Source organism: Rhinoderma darwinii, chromosome 10, assembly GCF_050947455.1.
Source record: "Rhinoderma darwinii isolate aRhiDar2 chromosome 10, aRhiDar2.hap1, whole genome shotgun sequence".
NCBI lineage: Eukaryota > Metazoa > Chordata > Amphibia > Anura > Rhinodermatidae > Rhinoderma > Rhinoderma darwinii.
The window spans coordinates 32,180,686-32,198,595 of record NC_134696.1 but is presented as its reverse complement, the minus strand read 5'-3'; the positions used below and the strand labels follow the sequence as shown (position 1 = coordinate 32,198,595).

The window sequence follows — 17,910 nt, the reverse complement described above, 5'->3', positions numbered from 1 at the left end:
GTCAATGCCTTTCTGTATTATGATAGATACAATGGGGGGGGGGGGGATATATTTAAACTGGAATTCCCAACACTAGTCTTAAGCTAGTTTACGTTGGAGGAAAATGCACCAAATATTTTAAGAGGGGGTGAGAAAAGTACAAAGTTGCACGTTTTAGCGCAACTATAGCATGCACCAAATTTTGTAACTTTTCACGCCAGAAAACTGGTGTAAACCTTTTGATATATCCCCCCCCCTGAATATCTGTTGTCACCAGAAGTTATTCTGGGCACCACAGTGGACCTGGGTATGATACTGACTGTACTAGGTTGGTGCTCCTCCATAAGGATGGAGAACAGGCACTGGATATAAATCAATTTATTATTTGTTTTTGGTGATGAAGTTAAGGCGTATTTTAGTCATTTTATGTCAGAATTTTGTTTTGGGTCTTTTTCCTAGAGGTTCTGCTCTAGCCTACCGGCGGCTAATAACCAACAATGGAAGCCATCAGGTCCAACTAGTGCCTGATCAAATATAATATAAGTACACGTACGTACGTACGTACGTACGTACGTACGTACGTACGTACGTACGTACGTACGTGTGTGCGTGCGTTTAGTCCCAGTTCTGGGTGTATGTGCAGCGTAGGTTCTCACCTGGTAGAAGTCACCTTGTCATGGCAAGTGGGCTCACACAATTTGATCAAAATGTGCGCTAAGAACCTCCCTATTATAAGTAGATTTAACAGTAATGCAGATTTATTTATATGTAGTGGCTTAGGTGGCATTAGTGTTGCAGTGTGCTGTCGCCATTTTCTTGTGTACTGTATAAATTTGCAGTCACAGGCGTTCTTGCACCTGTATACACGTTCTGTTTCATTTTGTTGGAATGTGCTGTTGAAACTTTTGTGTTGTTTATGTGATTCATATATGTGGGGTTAGTGACTGCCTCCATTTTTGATCCTGCACTCCTCCCATTCTGCCCTGGGTGATTTTCATTAAGTTTAATGCTGGTTCCTACCATCCCCAAGAATGCTGGGGGTATGTGCAGCGTAGGTTCCCACCTCATATTCGTCGCCTTGTCGTGGCAGGTGGGCTCACACAATTTGATCAAAATGTGCACTAAGAACCTCCCTATTGGAAGTAAATTTAGCAGTAATGCATATTTATTTATATTTAGTGGCTTAGGTGGCATTAGTGTTCGCAGTGTGCTGTCGCCATTTTCTTGTGTGCTATATATATAAGATCCCATAGAGACGGATCGAAACGTTGCCTGCCTGGGTTGAATAAACACACCACTTTTTTTCATCAATTTCCTTGGAGTGCTGCCTCTTCATTTTTTTGGGGGGAATTTCATTAACAACGGTTCCCAGCCTCAACCTGGGAGGCCTGCACCCACTGCTGTCGCTGTGCTGCTTTATTCTTTTTCTCATTATATATATATATATATATATATATATATATATATATATATATATATATATATATATATATACACACACACACACATATATATACACACACACACACACACACACACACACACACAATATGATGTACAATTGTAAAACTTTGAATGTGATGTGGGCAGAGTGAATCATATGTTATTGACCAGCTGTCACCCTCGGCATTGTGTGGCTTGGCACTTAACAACTCCTGATTACTAGAAACAAGAATGAGGGTGACATTCGCCTCTATAAGTCCTGAAGCAAAATAACATTGCCAGATTTGACATTAAATTGTATTATCTATAAAAAGGCAGAAAAATCTTTAGTATCAAAATGACAGGAGGGCGTTTTAAAAGAACACTATCACCATTCACACAGCCCTATTTGGGATCAGTAGTAGAATGGAGCTGCAATACAGCGCTCTAGGTCCCATGCACACGCTGCAGATTTTGTGCTTGCTGCAGAAACAACTCCATTCAGATGAATGGAACAAGATTTTAGTCGTAAAAATTCCTTCAACACGTGCAGGAGGCCTAAGGATGTATTTGTTGCTAATTTTGGTGCAGATTTTTGAGCCAGACAGGAGTGGATCCAGGAGGAAGGAGAAGTAGAAGTTCTTCCTTTAGATTTCCCATTCTTTTTTAAACCACTTCTGGCTTTGGCTCAATAATCTGCATCAAATTTGCTATGTGTGAATCCAGCCATATACTGCTATGGACCTATACACTGCCTTTGTGTACCTCTGATTATATATGGAAGAAAACACATATAATTTTTTTAGGGAGTTTTATGGAATCCATGGGATTCTCCTGGGGGCTCTATGTGTCGCCATACATAGTCCATACATGTTCAAAGCTGTACGCGTGGACCCCTAGGGAATTATTACTTCTGCAATTGCCATGCATAGTTAAAGCAGCTCCAAAGGGTGGATTGACTAGCGTCATTGAGAATGATGACGTTTTATCGAATGTCATTTTATAAAAAATAAAAATAAGTCCTTTAAGACAACTTGTCACTAGGTCATATAAGTTGAACTGGTTTACTGACCTGAATAGCGAGATCTCCCTGATTCCTGCATCGTGTCGGACACATCGGCACCAGAGGCTACAGTTGATTCTGCAGCAGCATCAGCAGCGTTTGCAGGTAAGTAGCTACATCGACTTACCTGCAAACGCCCATGCTGCTGCAGAATCAACTGTAGCCTCTGGTGCCGATGTGTCCTCGCTCGTCTGACACGATGCAGGACCTGTGAGTGACGACACAGCGTGATCTCTCGAGAACACGCTGTGTCTGCACTGCCAGAAGCTGGGCGTTCTGAAGAGAAGTGGATGATACTTCTCGTCAGAACGCCCAGCTAGTAAAAGTAGTAAAAACGCCCAGATGTACGCACATAATACACGCCCAGTTGGACTTTTACTTTAAACACGCCCACTTGGACTTTTGCAAGCCTCATTTGCATAAATACAAAAATGGTCATAACTTGGCCAAAAATGCTCGTTTTTTAAAAATAAAAACGTTACTGTAATCTACATTGCAGCGCCGATCTGCTGCAATAGCAGATAGGGGTTGCAAAATCTGGTGACAGAGCCTCTTTAAGCACCTACATATTCTGCACCAGCTGGACAGGAGGCTTTTTCAGTAATACATTTTTCAGACTGACTTCCCACTTGTCACGCTTAGGTAACGGCCTCTCAATCACATCAGTAACACGGAGGAGCAGGTAACTTAACTCTTTCAAGATCAACATCATAATCTGTAAATTTTCAAGTGATCCTACTATAGACAGATTGTTGTATCACAACTGAAAAAAGGTAGAAAAATGGAAAAGCTTCCACAAAACATTTACATTGAAATGTCAATCTATACTTAAAAGTAAATGTTAGGCTTTGATTGTATGTGGAATTTTGCTGCATGTTAAAGACCAGCCGAGTAAAAGCCATTAAATGGAGAAAAGTCCACAGCTACACCTTACCTCAACCCACTGCGATATTGCCATATCCATATAATATATATGAACACCTACAAATTCACATTCATGTACTGAGGACTGGAGGACATATTCCTCCAAAGGGACAGAAGTGCTGGTGGCTCATAACCACTTGATCCGCCCTTCGTGGTCCAGGGGTAGACAAATCACATTAGACTTTGTGTTTTTATTAATTTTATCACTTTATACTTTAGGAGCCATTGAGACCACTTCAGTTACAGGTCATCTAGGCAATAAGAACTTCTTCAAACCTCAAAACAAACACTTCAAAAAGTTTGACCTCGGCAGCAAATTTCTAGTCACATTGAACTCGGCTTCTGTGATCTTTCCGATACACAGAGCGACAACAGTGCCATTATGTGCGGCACCAGATTGGACACCATAGAAGTCATTGGAGAATGGCGTGACCTTAGTGTAGCCTGCACTCCACTCCACAACATCTTGCACTTGGTAAAAGCCTTTGTGTGACCATCACGACTTATTCACCAACATTGTACGTGGCACGACTAACAATTTGTGCGGCTCAATTGGGCCGCAATGTAGAACTGCGGTCAAGTTGCAGCATATTGAGAGGAGGCATGGGCCTTATAGGGACAAATAGAAAACCGGGAAATGTCAACTGTTTAAAAGCCTCTTGGGCATAATCTGGACCCTGGAAACACTTCAGATATTAGAAAAAGCCGCACAGAACTGCATCATCATATCCATTCAACTTACTGGGATTGAAACTTACTGCACTGCCACGTAATAACCGGGCACTATGGCCTCTATTATCTAAACTTCATCCGTCTAAAAGGCAATTGTCCTCCCTGGCACTCCAGCCAGCCTGCATGTAATAGACCACCGTGTCATTTCGTCCGTTCTTTGGGCCCTGGGTCCCTGTTACGTCAGGGGATGTCTACATAAGCTCTGATGAAACCAATACTATTGTGCTTCATTGAAAAATATTCACACCTCTGTGCCATAACCATACTGCGCTACAAAGACAATCCCATAATGTACCAATGCCAAAGTGCAGTATGTATAAAAAACCAAAATACAATGTAGAGATCGGCACATGCCAATCTCTCCAACAGTCTGCTCCATTGCAGGGCTGGTCTTGGCTGTCACTGCAGCACTTCTACGGAGCTGCAGTCCTATTACAAGTCAAATGTTGCTGGGCCCTTATACACCATCATACCTTATGCAAATACACCGACGCCTCTCGTAACAAGTTAATTCAGTACTGCATGGGTTAAATCCATATTGTAGCCAGTTCATGTATATCTAACACAGCAGAAGACTAGAGAACTGCAATCCATGCAAATAAAAAGCAAATATTAACTATTGTTAGTCATTATTTCTCATACAATCCTATGTGGGAATATTCATTAATGAAGTTGCAACATGCAGATGACAGATGGCAATTCTCCAGTCTTTGTCCATAGGGAAGATGCAGGAAACATACACATTATTTGCTCGCCCGCCCTGCTGACTCCAGGATGTGGCTCATACTTACAGACATATGGCTGTAGGTGCAAATCTTATGCTGGGAAGATGCCTGGATGCCCTGCACTGATGCTGGCCAGTTCATTAGACACAGCACACAGAGGGGGAGCGGATAACGCCTCTGTGAACAGATCAGGCTGCTTAACTTTGGATGCCAGGGCCGGGAACGAACCAGTTCTTTGTCATTATCCTGGAAAAAAACACCTCTCCAGAATACTAAATTGTCATGGGCTGAAACTGACGCAAATCTGAACCAACCAGGTGCCTGGATGCTCTTAAGGACGCTCCTCCCTTATATCTTCTGCAACCGGTTTAGAAACAACAGGATGGGGATTCCGGGTATTGTGCAGGTTATAGTCTCGAAATGTCACTGAAACGTCTCATTTATCAAAAGAGAAGAGGACACGGAAATGAAGCAGCCAATAGCAACACAAGCCCTGAACTTAGAGCCTCCTTAAATATCAATGCTACTACTGCATACTGAGCTTTTGGCAGTGCCACCTTAAATATCAGTGCTGCTACTGCTACTGTTATGCTTGGATTTGGCAGGGCTACCTTAAATATCTGTGCAGCTACTGTATGTCATGTGTAAAGAGGTGGTTGTGTTACTTGACATATTAGTGTAACTGCTGTATGTTGGGCTTAGATGTTGCAGGGCTACTTTAAATATCGGTGCAGAGACTATAAAAGTAGGTAGGTGTGTGTGTGTGTGTATGTATATATATATATATATATATATACATATACACGTGTGTGTGTGTGTGTGTGTGTGTGTGTGTGTGTGTGTGTGTGTGTGTGTGTGTGTGTGTGTGTGTGGCAGTGCCACCTTAAATATCAGTGCTGCCACTGCATGATGAGCTTTTAGCTTTGGCAGTCCCACCTCAAATATCAGCGCTGCTACTGCAGGTTATGCTTTGGATTTGGCAAGGCTACCTTAAATATTTGTGCACCTACTGTTTGTTATGTGTAAAGATGTAGTCCTGTCACACATATGAATGTAACTAAACTACAGTATGGATGTGGCAGTGCTATCTCGAATATCTGTGCAGCTACTGTGTATATATATATATATATGTAGCAGGGCTATCTTAAATATCTGCGCAGCTAATGTATGGCGTGTATTTGTATAGATGTGCCAGTGCTAACTTTAATTTCGCTTTGTGGTGGCAGGTGCCATATTTAAATATTTGCGCCGCTATTGTATGTTGTACTTATCGATGTGGCGATGCTGCCTTAAATATCAGTGTAGCTACTGCATGTTATACATGTGGTGGCAGTAGTAAATATCGCAATACCACCTTAAATATAATAGCAAATACGAGAATCTGGAGAAAAAAAATGCTCCTTGTATCGGGCGCTTCTGTGCGGCTGGTTCAGTAAGTCCACATTGGATGGATTGAAATTAATTTATTGGATATACTAAAACAATAAAAGCCACTGCTGCAACGCCTTTCAACCTCGTGCTGAGGTCTTCGTCAGTCGAGATATGCCTGACGAAGACCTCAGCACGAGGTTGAAACGCGTTGCAGCAGTGGCTTTTATTGTTTTAGTATATCCAATAAATTGATTTCAATCCATCCGATGGTTCTGTGGAATTACTCAACCAGCCGCACAGGAGCGCCCGATACAAGGAGCATCTTTTTTCCAGATTCTCGATTCTAAGTGACCATGGAAAAGAAACTCCACCCTTGGAGCTCAAAACCGTGGGTCGGCTCCGGAGGCTTGCTCAGTGAACTTGGGTGAATTCACCTGATAAGTAACAAAGTCAAGATGTGCTGATGATCCTGCACATAGTTATGTACGATGCTAGGAGTCCCTGCCTCTCCGTGGAACTACTGTCCCGTACTGAAAACATGATTACAGTACGGGACAGTTGTCCTGCAGCGAGGCAGGGACTCCTAGCATCGTACATAACTATGGTGCTAGGAGCCCGGCTCCCTGCAGTGTGTTCGGTTCGGGACTTGCGGGCGAAATACGTTCCGTCCTTTACGGACCGAACATGCTCGTGTGAATCCAGCCTTATATTTAGGCAATGTGCTGACAGCAAAGAAAGGGGCAGGCAGCATGTGACGAGTTATACCATACCCTATCTCAAACTTCGGTCTTAGCTCAGGTTCACACAGTGCAGTTTGTAGCAGTAACTCACTTCCAATAAGGCCTTATTAACACGAACGTGTGCGTTTTGCGCGCGTAAAAATTGCAGCGTTTTGCGCGCGTTGCAGTTCCGTGTGTCATCAGTGTTTGGTGCGTGTCAGCGTTATTTTCGCGCATATGTCATCCTTATGTCACGCAGTTTTGACGTTTACCAAATGAAATGAAGGAGGTGGTTTTCTTTTTCCCTTCATCTCTTGAGCAACTGTTGCGCGAATCACGCACAGCACACGGGTGTGTGTTCGTGTGCTGTCCATGATTTTCACGCACCCATTGACTTCAATGGGTGCGTGATGTGCAAAAAACGCTCAAGTATAGGACATGCAGTGAGTTTCACGCAGAGGACACACGCTGTGTGAAAAACACGGAAGGTCTGAATGGCCGTGCGTGATTTTCACGCGCGTATCATGGACGTGAAATACACTTGTGTAAATAAGGCCTAAAAGTGAGGGTATGTTCACACACTTAACGAAAAACGTCTGTAAAATACGGAGCTGTTTTCAAGGGAAAAGAGCCTCTGATTTTCAGCTGTTTTTTAAGCATCAAGCGTTTTTTACGGCCATTTTTGGAGCTGTTTTTCTATTGACCCAATGAAAAACGGCTCCAAAAACGGCTCAAGAAGTGACATGCACTTCTTTTTTATGGAGCGTTTTTACAAACAGTCGCGTGAAAAAACGCCCCGTGGGAATGGAACGCCATTGTCCAATTGAAATCAATGTTTGGAGGCGTTTAGCCCCCCGTATTTTCAGCCATTTTTCGGGGCGTTTACGGCTGAAAACAGGCCGTGTGAACATACCCTAAGAACACAAGGGGCGGAAGCAGCAAGCTGCCAACACCACGCCGTCTACGACTCCAGATCACTCGTTCCACCGCCAGAAATTCATTGCGGGGGTATCAAGAAATGTTTAATTTTGGTGGAATAGGGGAATAGTTTAGAACCGTGTTACTAAAACAGTGTGAATCCATTTTTAGTATAACATTATGGTGAATATGTCCCCCCACAGTTAGGTTAGGGCTAGAGGTTGACTTTCATCACATGATTCCTTTTGCAGCACTGCTGCAAAACATGAATTTAAGGGTGTATTCACACAGGCAGGTTTTATTATTCCATTTTTGAAGTCAAAAGCAGGTGTGGATGATAAAGGGAGATAACTATTAGGCCTCATTTACACGAGCATGTGCGTTTTGCGCACGCAAAAAAATGCAGCATTGGCGTGCGCAAAAGGCACTTGACAGCTCCGTGTGTCATCAGTGTATGATGCGCGGCTGCGTAATTTTCGCGCAGCCGCCATCATAGAGATGAGGCTAGTTGACGTCAGTCACTGTCCAGGGTGCTGAAAGAGCTAACTGATCGGCAGTAACTCTTTCAGCACCCTCGACAGTGAATTCCGATCACAATATACACTAACCTGTGAATAAAAAAAAAAGACGTTCATACTTACCAAGAACTTCCTGCTTCCTCCAGTCCGGTCTCCCGGCCGTTGCCTTGGTGACGCGTCCCTCTCTTGTCATCCGGCCCCACCTCCCTGGATGACGCGGCAGTCCATGTGACCACTGCAGCCTGTGATTGGCTGCAGCCTGTGCTTGGCCTGTGATTGGCTGCAGCTATCACTTGGACTGAATTGTCATCCCGGGAGGTCAGACTAGAGGAAGAAGCCGGGAGTTAGCGGTAAGTCAGAACTTCTTTTTTTTTTTACACGTTCATGTATATTGTGATCGGAAGTCACTGTCCAGGGTGCTGAACCAGTTTAACTCTTTCAGCACTGTGGACAGTGACTGTCTCCTGACGTTGCGTACCAGAAAAAATTTTTGACACTCCGTTTGGATGTTTGTAAACAGAAAAGCACGTGGTGCTTTTCTGTTTACATTCATCCTTTTGACAGCTCTTGCGCGAATCACGCAGTACGCACGGAAGTGCTTCCGTGCGGCATGCATGGTTTTCACGCACCCATTGACTTCAATGGGTGCGTGATGCGCGAAAAACGCACGATTATAGAACATGTCGTGAGTTTTACGCAACACACTCGCGCTGCGCAAAATTCACGCATTGTCTGCACTGCCCCATAGAGTAATATAGGTGCGTACGACACGTGTGAAAAGCACGCGCGTATATTACGCTCGTGTAAATGAGTGCTTATGGACAGATTCTGCATTTCTTTTGTGAATCCACTCCTGCTTATGGCTTCAAAAACGACATTAAAAAAATCCGAACAAAACCTGCATGTGTGAATTCACACTAATGATGTCACTTTCAATATATTTTTTCACTGTAACCAATGGAGTCTACGTACACAGACTTGTAGGTAACTTTTCAACTTGGCTGTAGTTGTACATTCAATAAATATTAATGGAACGCGATAGCGCCTAATGTAAGAGTCATGCAACAAAGGCGGTCACTAGATCTAGGTTTACAATGCCGCATATAATATATAAAATACCCCCCCGAAAAAAAAACAAAAAAAAACAGTAGATATGGCCTGGGCATACCTGCCTGATAATGGGGTGTTTGGAATGGTAATCTGGGCATCCATGATAAAATGCTCCTCGATCGTGCAAATAACAGTTTATGCGAACATAAAAATAATCGTTGGTGTTCTGACATTGTGGAATGTAAACATGATTCGTGTGATTGATAACCGACATGCGACATTAGGCGATCAATCGATGAATTATTCATTATTATTGAGACAACATTGTGTGTAAATACTTGTCTGGAATCGCTATTCAAATCGCTTGCAAAAATCGTATCAAAGATCGCGAATATCTGCTCGTGTAAATGGACCTTTAGTCGGTTTTGAACTATGGAAGTTTGTTATTCATTATATTTTTTTCTGTTATTAGTCTTTTTTCCTTGGAATTTGTAATATTTAACAGAATGCTGAAAATAGATCGCACCGTGCGGCTTCTAGCTCCAAATATTTGCCGTTACTTGGACCAATAAGTGGTCAGTGTGAAGGCTTATTTACAGTTAGCAATCTATTTCTTATATATCGCCAACATATTCCACAGCACTGTACAGAGATTGTCCCCCACGTCATTGCCTGCTCCATGATTGTTAACCCTTCACATGGGTGATAGTAGTAAAAGAGTACAGTAGGAATAATTTGGAGGGCATTCCTCTAGATGTCATAATGATCATTTTTCTCTTATGTATGAGCGATCAATAACACAAACAAGGCGTTCTGCCGCTCACTATTTCCATAAAGTGATTATTGCTTCGTTCAGTCGCTGTTATACGAATTTAACCAATAATTGCTACATGCAAATTGCCCTAAGGGCGCGTTCACACGGCTTCTGTATGAAGCATAAAAATACGAGGCGGTTTTCAAAAGAAAACAACCTCTGAAACCAAGCGTTTTTGAGGCAGATTTGCCATATGGTTTTTAAGTGTTTCTTCAAACTCTTATTGGAAGTGTCCATAGGAAATAGTCAAAATCTGCCTCAAAAACCGACGTGCACTTTTGAAATCGCGGCCTAAAATGACTCCTCATTTACGCTACACGGCTTTTGACCATTGAAAACTATGGGAAGCTTTTTGTAGGAGTTTTCAAAGCGGATTTCAGAGTGTTTGAGACCGTTTTACACTCAGAAATACGCCTAAAAAAAAAAAAAACTCTGTGTGAACATCGTACTTGAATATTTGAATCAGGTTTTTTTTAAAGCAGTTTTGAAGCCAAAACCAGGCGTGAACCACAAAAGGAGAGAAAGTACAAAGCTCGGGCTACACGATGACTTTGGCTGCCACACAGTTTGTGCTGCCAAAGATCTCGGTGTGCGCTTGCGCGGATCTTCGGTCGTTTGGCTTTTTTGCGAATGTCGGGTCTCGACTGTGGCAACAACGCCTCATTGACTTTCATTATGAGAAATTGATGAAGGGGCACTCATGAATCTTTGGCCATGCGACCGGTGTCTCGCCCAAAGTTGGCGCGTAGCCCTAGTCTAAAGGACAAACACTACATTGCCTCTTATTTGAATTCACTCCTGGTTTTGGAATCAAAAACTGCATTAAAAAAACCTGCCCGTGTAAATACACCCTTGTGAGATAGTACCGCGCTAAACGCCATCATCATGTGACCATTATTATTATTTTATTAATAGTAAACATGAAAGACAAGTCAGTCAGGGATTTACGTGAATGAAAATCGAGTATTATTGGGTCTGGTACTCACCCGCTCTGCACTAGACCACCACAGCAAGTTCATGAAGACAGATCTCAATGGCCTTGTGGATACAAAGGCTCCAGTCTGTATATAGCATCATCTCCAGTCCATGGATCACAAATCAGAAACTATATTAAGGACACTTGGCCACAACCCACACAGGAGGGGAAAGTATGACACACACCATGGTCACTGCCCAACAAGTGTTGTCATAGTCACACTCAGTCTCTTATAACATGTATAGGGCAGTACCACAGCGAGGTGAGAAGTTATAGAATCACATTGATACATTGTAGCAATCTACGAAACTTCCTGTCTGGTACATCAGTGAAGCCAGGCTGGGGTGAGCAGATACAATGTAACGTGGATTTGTCTGTGTGTTCTGGTCTTTTCTAAAAACACCGAGAGCAATACAAACAATCACAGGAAAAGGACAAATATCAGCTGTGCCCGACCGCATCTTATTTATCAAAGGATCGCTGCAAGTGAAGGGAAAGTTTATCAAAGTACGCCCGACCGCACCATATTTACACACAAGCTTTTCCAGTAGACGTGAAATATTAGCTAGGTACGCCCGACCGCATCGTATAATTATCAAAGGTACCCGACCGTACCAGATCAAAACACATACAACGCCGTCCACGTTTTATAGAGAAAAACATTGCGTAGGTAGGCACGCCCGACCGCACCACATTCATCACACATACAATTCTGTGAATCATATTATTCGCTATGCATGCAATCCATGCAAATGAAATATACCCGATCGCACCATATCTACCATACGCGCATAATAAAATGATCTAAGTACGCCCGACCGCACCGTTTTCTAGTAGACTTTTTTTTATGGAATAGCTAAACGTTATTATTTTCTATTGCTGTTCTACTGTGTTCGCACTAGACATTACATACATAACTTAATCACTCCCCCCACAAACAGTGGGTCTCTCTATTGGTGAAAGAGAGGTGAAGATAGATTCTGACCGCCAGGGCCAAATTTGTATGGTTTACGTTCTAGAAACGAAGGATTGATGGGAAGTCGCGTTGCATTGTGGGGCGGGAGGAAGCCGAAAGCACGTTGGTCGTGGAGTAAAGCATGGCGGCCTCAGGGAAGAGGTGAGAGTCAGTCAGAGATGGAAATAATATCTAATACCGGCAGCTGAGGGGAAGGACGGACGATATTATCTGACAGATATCGGCCGTTATAAACGTGTGTTCTGTTTTTTAATGGCCATGTAACCACTGACACGTGGATCCGTTTTCTCCGACTTCGTACAGCATTATCTCCTATCTGTCCAGCTGTTAGGGAACTACAAGTCCCAGCAGGCTGTGCAGGCCTTGTATTCTGACCCAGGGAATTATTATTAGTTTTTCTTTTAGGTTAGTGGAAAGTTCTCGAACCGATTTCCATTCCCTTACATGAGGTTCCTGCCACAAGTGCAGCAGCAGCTGCTGCGTCAGTAACGTCGCTCTCTCACGGCCACATGCGACATTCACAAGTAGGATTCCGTTTTCATGCCTGATGCTTGTCGCCGGACTGAGACTCTGTTCACACTTGCGTTGTTATTTTCGTTCTGAGCTGTCGCAGGAGCACAACAACGAAAAATGGAAATAACGGATACGCTGGATGCACAACAGACACCAACAAAAATCTATCAAAGTTGGTGCAAACGAAGAGTAGAGTGGTTGCCAATAGCAACCAATCATGCGACCCCCGTTTTGTCTGGAGCGGCGGCCGCCGCAGGTTCCAGGCAAGGACTAGCGGAGAGGGGATCTCTCCATTCTGTTGTATGGGAGTTACGGTAACAGCTGAGCGAGCGCTGCTAGGTCTATAACTCCCATACAACAGAATAGATGGAGCCCGGCATGGGATCCTCCCCACCAGTCCTTGCCTGGAATCAGCGGCCGCCACACAGCGCAAAACAGGGAATCTGCACCTAAAAATGTCAGTAACTTACTGTACAACATGACTGGGGGTTCAACATTTGCACAAATTTCAGGGCATGATGCAGAATTTCCAGGCTGCGGCATTGCTGGGGTTTTTTGTTGTACTTTTTACGGTTGAAATCTGCATGTAAGTGTTCTGCCGACTGAAGCCATCCCTAGTGTGTCGAGAGTGGCATAGCTCTATGTACCATACGTGTGTGTGTGTGTGTGTGTGTGTGTGTGTGTGTATATATTACTTATGTGTCCTGTTTTCAGGAAGATCTATCTTTTCCTTTTGTTGCCTTTTTTAAGATCCATTCCCATTTTTCATAACTAAAAATAAAAGTGAGAGCGGACCTTTATACGGCTAATGAGAACTACAGTACATATTTATCTTGCATCGTAAATGTTTTTAAAAATGGCGCACTTCATTCCTAAATCTAGCTCATGTTGCCAGTGTCCGTTTCTCTCCTATACGTGACCTGTATGCTGGCGTGTGATACATCGTTGCATGCATTGTGTGGTTGTGTATTCAGTACAGCGGCTCCTGATGTGCCATCTTCCTCTAGCGCTGGTTCGGTTCTGGTCACATTTATATTTGTAACTCTGTATATTCTTTTCCATTTAGAAAACTTGCGCAGCTCAATGTTGATGAGTTCCTGACAACAGGCTTTGATTCAGATGTGGATTCGGCAGAGGAGAAAGAGGTGGTCAATGGTGAAGTATCTGAGAAAGAGACAAAAACCAAGAAGGTAAAAAAGCTGAAGAAGAAGGCAGCAGCTGAGGATGGAGAAAAGTAAGTTCTGCTAAATAGAGAAATCTTTATTATTGCTGCTATACTTGTTCTAAGGCCCTATTCACACGACAGGGATTCCCGGCCGTGTGACAGTTGTTTTTTGAATGGCTGTCACACGGTTGCGGTAGGAACAATAGACCCCAAATGGGGCTATGTACACGGCCGATTTTTTTTTTTGATGGGGCCGTCAAAAAATAGAGCATGCCCTATTTTCGACTGTTCTCTCTGCCGCACGGCTCCCATAGAAGTCACGGATGTCACTAGGAAGTGATCCGAGTGACGGCTGAGTTTTCTGGACGTTGAAGTCAGATTTCTCCTGGAACGGTCCCCTACAGTGACGCTATCTACAGGAAGGTATGGTGGTGCCCTCTATGGGGGGTGCTATGTAAAAGGGGGCTGTGTGGCTCTACCTACAGGGGGGCTGTGTGGCTCTACCTACAGGGGGGCTGTGTGGCACTGACAAATCTCACCTATAGTCATGATGTTTGATGGTTCTGCAGCCGCTTGCAGGTTTCTGAATAATAAAGTATCCGGGACAATGGGGGAAATTTATCAAATCTACTACAAAGGAATGGTGGAGTAATTTTCCATAGCAACCAATCAGAATCCACCTTTTATTTTGCAGAGGTCCTTTGGAAAAATGAAAGCAGAAACCTGATTTGTTGCCAAGGGCAACTACTCCACTTTTCCTTTGCACCAGTTTTGATAAATACACCCCGTGTGTGTCTGGACTGGAGTTGTCACGTTACCAGAATTTGGACTTCGATATCGATACTTCGTTTAGTATTGCGATTTTCGATACCAAAACGATACTTTGCCAACAGTAATAAAAAAAAAAAGTTCTTCCATTTTCTGATGTGAGGCGCGTGGTGTGATGATGAATTTAACCTCCACGTGCCTCACATTAATAGTAATTAACCCAATCATGTTTCTCAGTCATAATGGGTTAATGTGTGAGGTACATGATGAGGTTAATTACTATTAATGTGAGGCACATGGAGGTTAAATTCATCATCACACCATGCGCCTCATATCAGAAAATGGAAGAGCTTTTTTTTTTCAAATTCATCACACCTTGTGCCCCTCAATAAGGCCGGATTCACACGAGCGGGTGGGATTTTCGCGCAGCCGCCATCATTATGACACTCTGTTTTTATGTTTGTAAACCGAAAAGCACTTGGTGCTTTTCTGTTTTCATTCATTCATTTTACTACTGTTGCACGAATCACGTGCAGCACCCGGAAGCGCTTCCGTGTGCCGAGCGCGATTTGCACCCACCCATTGACTTGAGTCTTATTTTAATGTTTATTGTAAAAAAGGTGCATGTGTGTTTTTTATTTTTTTATTTCACATTACTTTGTTTTTACTTTATTTTTAAACTTTAATGTACTGGTATATATCTATATTGCAGTACATTAGCCTGTGTACGGATAGTACACAGACAGTTGTTAGGACATGCCTAACTATGCCCTAACAACAGGAAATATGGTAAGACAGTCCTGGGGTCTTTCAAAGGATCCTGGGCTGTCTGCCCATATATGGTATGTCCCTCAATCGCATCACAGGGATTTCCTGTGACGTGATCCAAGGGGCATCTCCCCTTCTCGTTTTCCCCTTGAATGCTTCGGTCAGCTTTGATCGCAGCATTCAGGGGAATAACGGCGGAGATGAGAGGTTTCTCTGATCTCCGCCATTAGAGCGGGGCTGCGGCTGTGTAATACAGCCATTGCCCTGATCCTGAATTAAGTGCGCGCGTGGTCAGCATGAGGAGATGCGGCCGGCGCTGCACTAATGACGGCCGCACAGCTTAGCATCGATGCATGAAATAACGGTATCGAACCGTTTGAGGGTGCACGGCATCGAAGCAGTATCGAAGTTTCGATGCATCGTGCATCCCTAGTCTGGGCAGTTGCATAGCAACAATCCAGGAATGCACTGGTTAACAACTACAAATTATCTTAGCCCAGTGTCATGGAATCTCCCAGGCTACTTGCGGTTTCCTCTGGATGGTGTAACGGTGCCCGTACACATTAGATGAGTCTGCTGATTTTGATGGGACCGGCTGATGATCTTATGTGTGTGGGGTACTCCAAACTCCCCCCGACAGCAGATGTCGGGGGATAGAAAGATCGGGCATGTTGGATTTTCAACATGTGTGATCCTTTGTTCTCTCAGGAGATAAGCCGCTGCCAGAAGTGTCTTGCAGCAGCTCATTCCCCTCTCCCTATTAAACTAAACTTTCATTCTCAGCAGAGACGACCTGTTAATAAGCAATAACTGTCTGGCCGACCGCTATCTAAATTGTGTGACCACCTCAAGGCTATTGCCAACCAATCACGTCTGCCCCTCCTTACAGTGGACTGGCGGTTGCCCACTTCCTGTGACATGCATGATGCTTCATGGTGCACAGTCTGCTGCTTCTCCGGTGTCTCTATACTCAAAGGGAACCTGTTACCAACATGTGACCCACAAACAAAGTACATAGTCCATAAATGTAGAAAAAAAATCATGTACCTCCGAACCCAAATTGTGGGTAAAGATGTGCGTCTAACTCTAGCATCTTTCCCCAAACTTTTTCCGAGCTGCATGTTAATGAGCAGATATGAGTACGCTGGACGTTTTTCGCTTGGGACGAGTCTGGCATTCTCATCCGTGTCATGATAAACTGCACCCCCTCTTGCTTTATTGGTTGACAGCCCCTAGTCTTACATAGAAACAAAATACCGCACCTGCACATTCAGTGTATTATCCAGCGCAGAATCCATTCCTCTGCTCCCTTCTGGCTTCAATGTGTGACCATATCACATGCCGTCCCCTTTGACAGCACATGCGTCGGGCTTGCCTGATCCCTCAGTGAAGCCAAAAGGGAGTAGAGGGCTGGATTGTGCACATGCACTTGATAATACACTGAATGTGCAGGCGTGAAATATAGAGCGAGATTCAGAGGACGTTGGGGGCGGACGCAGCTGCCAATCATTGGCCGGGAGGTAGGGTTACAAGATGGAGAGTGTCACCCTGGTGACCTCTTACAGTTCATTTCCATACGGGGCGGATAACTTTAAATGCTAATTTGCTAGGAGAACAACAACTACTGAAAGGTACTGGCATTTTATGTGGGTTAAAGCTTGTGACATGTTCCCTTTAATACCGATGTCGTGTACTCTAACTTAATATTGCTATTCTATGCTGCATTATGTATTTTCTGATATGTGAGCTTACCTGCAGCTATGCATAAAATATTACAATTGTATCTCTGTTCTAAAGGAAGGTGAAGAAAACCATAGGCAAAGCCTCTGAGCACAAAGGCCAACTCTCTCGCCTTAAGGAAAAAGATCCGGAGTTCTACAAATTCCTTAAAGATAATGACCAAAGTCTTCTGAACTTTAATGACTCTGACTCTTCAGATGAAGAAAGGGGTGTCCACCGGCTGCCTGACCACCTGGAGGTGAGTAGGGGGACGTGATCTGCCGCATACTCGGCCGAATTCTTTCCCATTCGGTGCCCAACCGCTTTTCACACACACAAACATAGCTCGAAAAATGCTTTATAAGGGAGTTGTTGGATATAGACAGCCCCTTTTTTAAATTACATATTCAGATGAGATAAGCGTATTGTTTATATGTAGCCACCCTGTCTTACTAGCCTCAAAAGGGATTTTGATCACTAGACCGAAGGGACTGTTGCGTGAGTTAAACACAACGCCCCCTTGGATCTTTCCTCGACGTGACGCTTTGCAGACTCATTTGTTTGAATTCTTTTGAGCTGCAGTCCTCTGCCTCTGCACAATGACTGGTCGGGAGTGGTGTTGTGCAGAGAAAAATCTCAAGTGGCAGCAGGTAATCTAGGGGATCAGTGGGCTTCTCAGCCAAAAAACCCACCATCGATCAGCAAGTTATTGCTTCCCAGTGATATGCCATAATTTTTATTGGAGCAGAAAATCTGTTTAATATGCTCTAATGGTATTACATATGTCCCA

General features: G+C 43.7%; 2 protein-coding genes across 4 annotated transcripts in view; one reads left to right on the top strand and one right to left on the bottom strand.

Moving 5' to 3' along the window:
* Positions 1-11,735, bottom strand: part of KLHL17 (kelch like family member 17) — a 55,016-nt gene extending 43,281 nt beyond the window's left edge. Inside the window, exon 1 of one of the 3 annotated variants that reach the window (XM_075839709.1) lies at positions 11,222-11,735. In XM_075839709.1, the coding sequence (XP_075695824.1) occupies positions 11,222-11,254 (33 nt within the window). In that variant the 5' untranslated portion in view covers positions 11,255-11,735. Of the gene's footprint in view, positions 1-4,911; positions 5,251-11,221 lie in introns of those variants that run through there. The other 2 variants (XM_075839710.1, XM_075839708.1) reach the window with 2 other exon arrangements.
* Positions 11,736-12,225: 490 nt separating this feature from the next.
* The window catches only part of NOC2L (NOC2 like nucleolar associated transcriptional repressor), a 68,172-nt gene continuing 62,487 nt past the window's right edge, over positions 12,226-17,910 (top strand). The window contains exons 1-3 of the mRNA XM_075839707.1: positions 12,226-12,328; positions 13,767-13,934; positions 17,199-17,379. Coding sequence (XP_075695822.1) covers positions 12,309-12,328; positions 13,767-13,934; positions 17,199-17,379 — 369 coding nt within the window. The 5' untranslated portion in view covers positions 12,226-12,308. The remainder of the gene's footprint in view (positions 12,329-13,766; positions 13,935-17,198; positions 17,380-17,910) is intronic.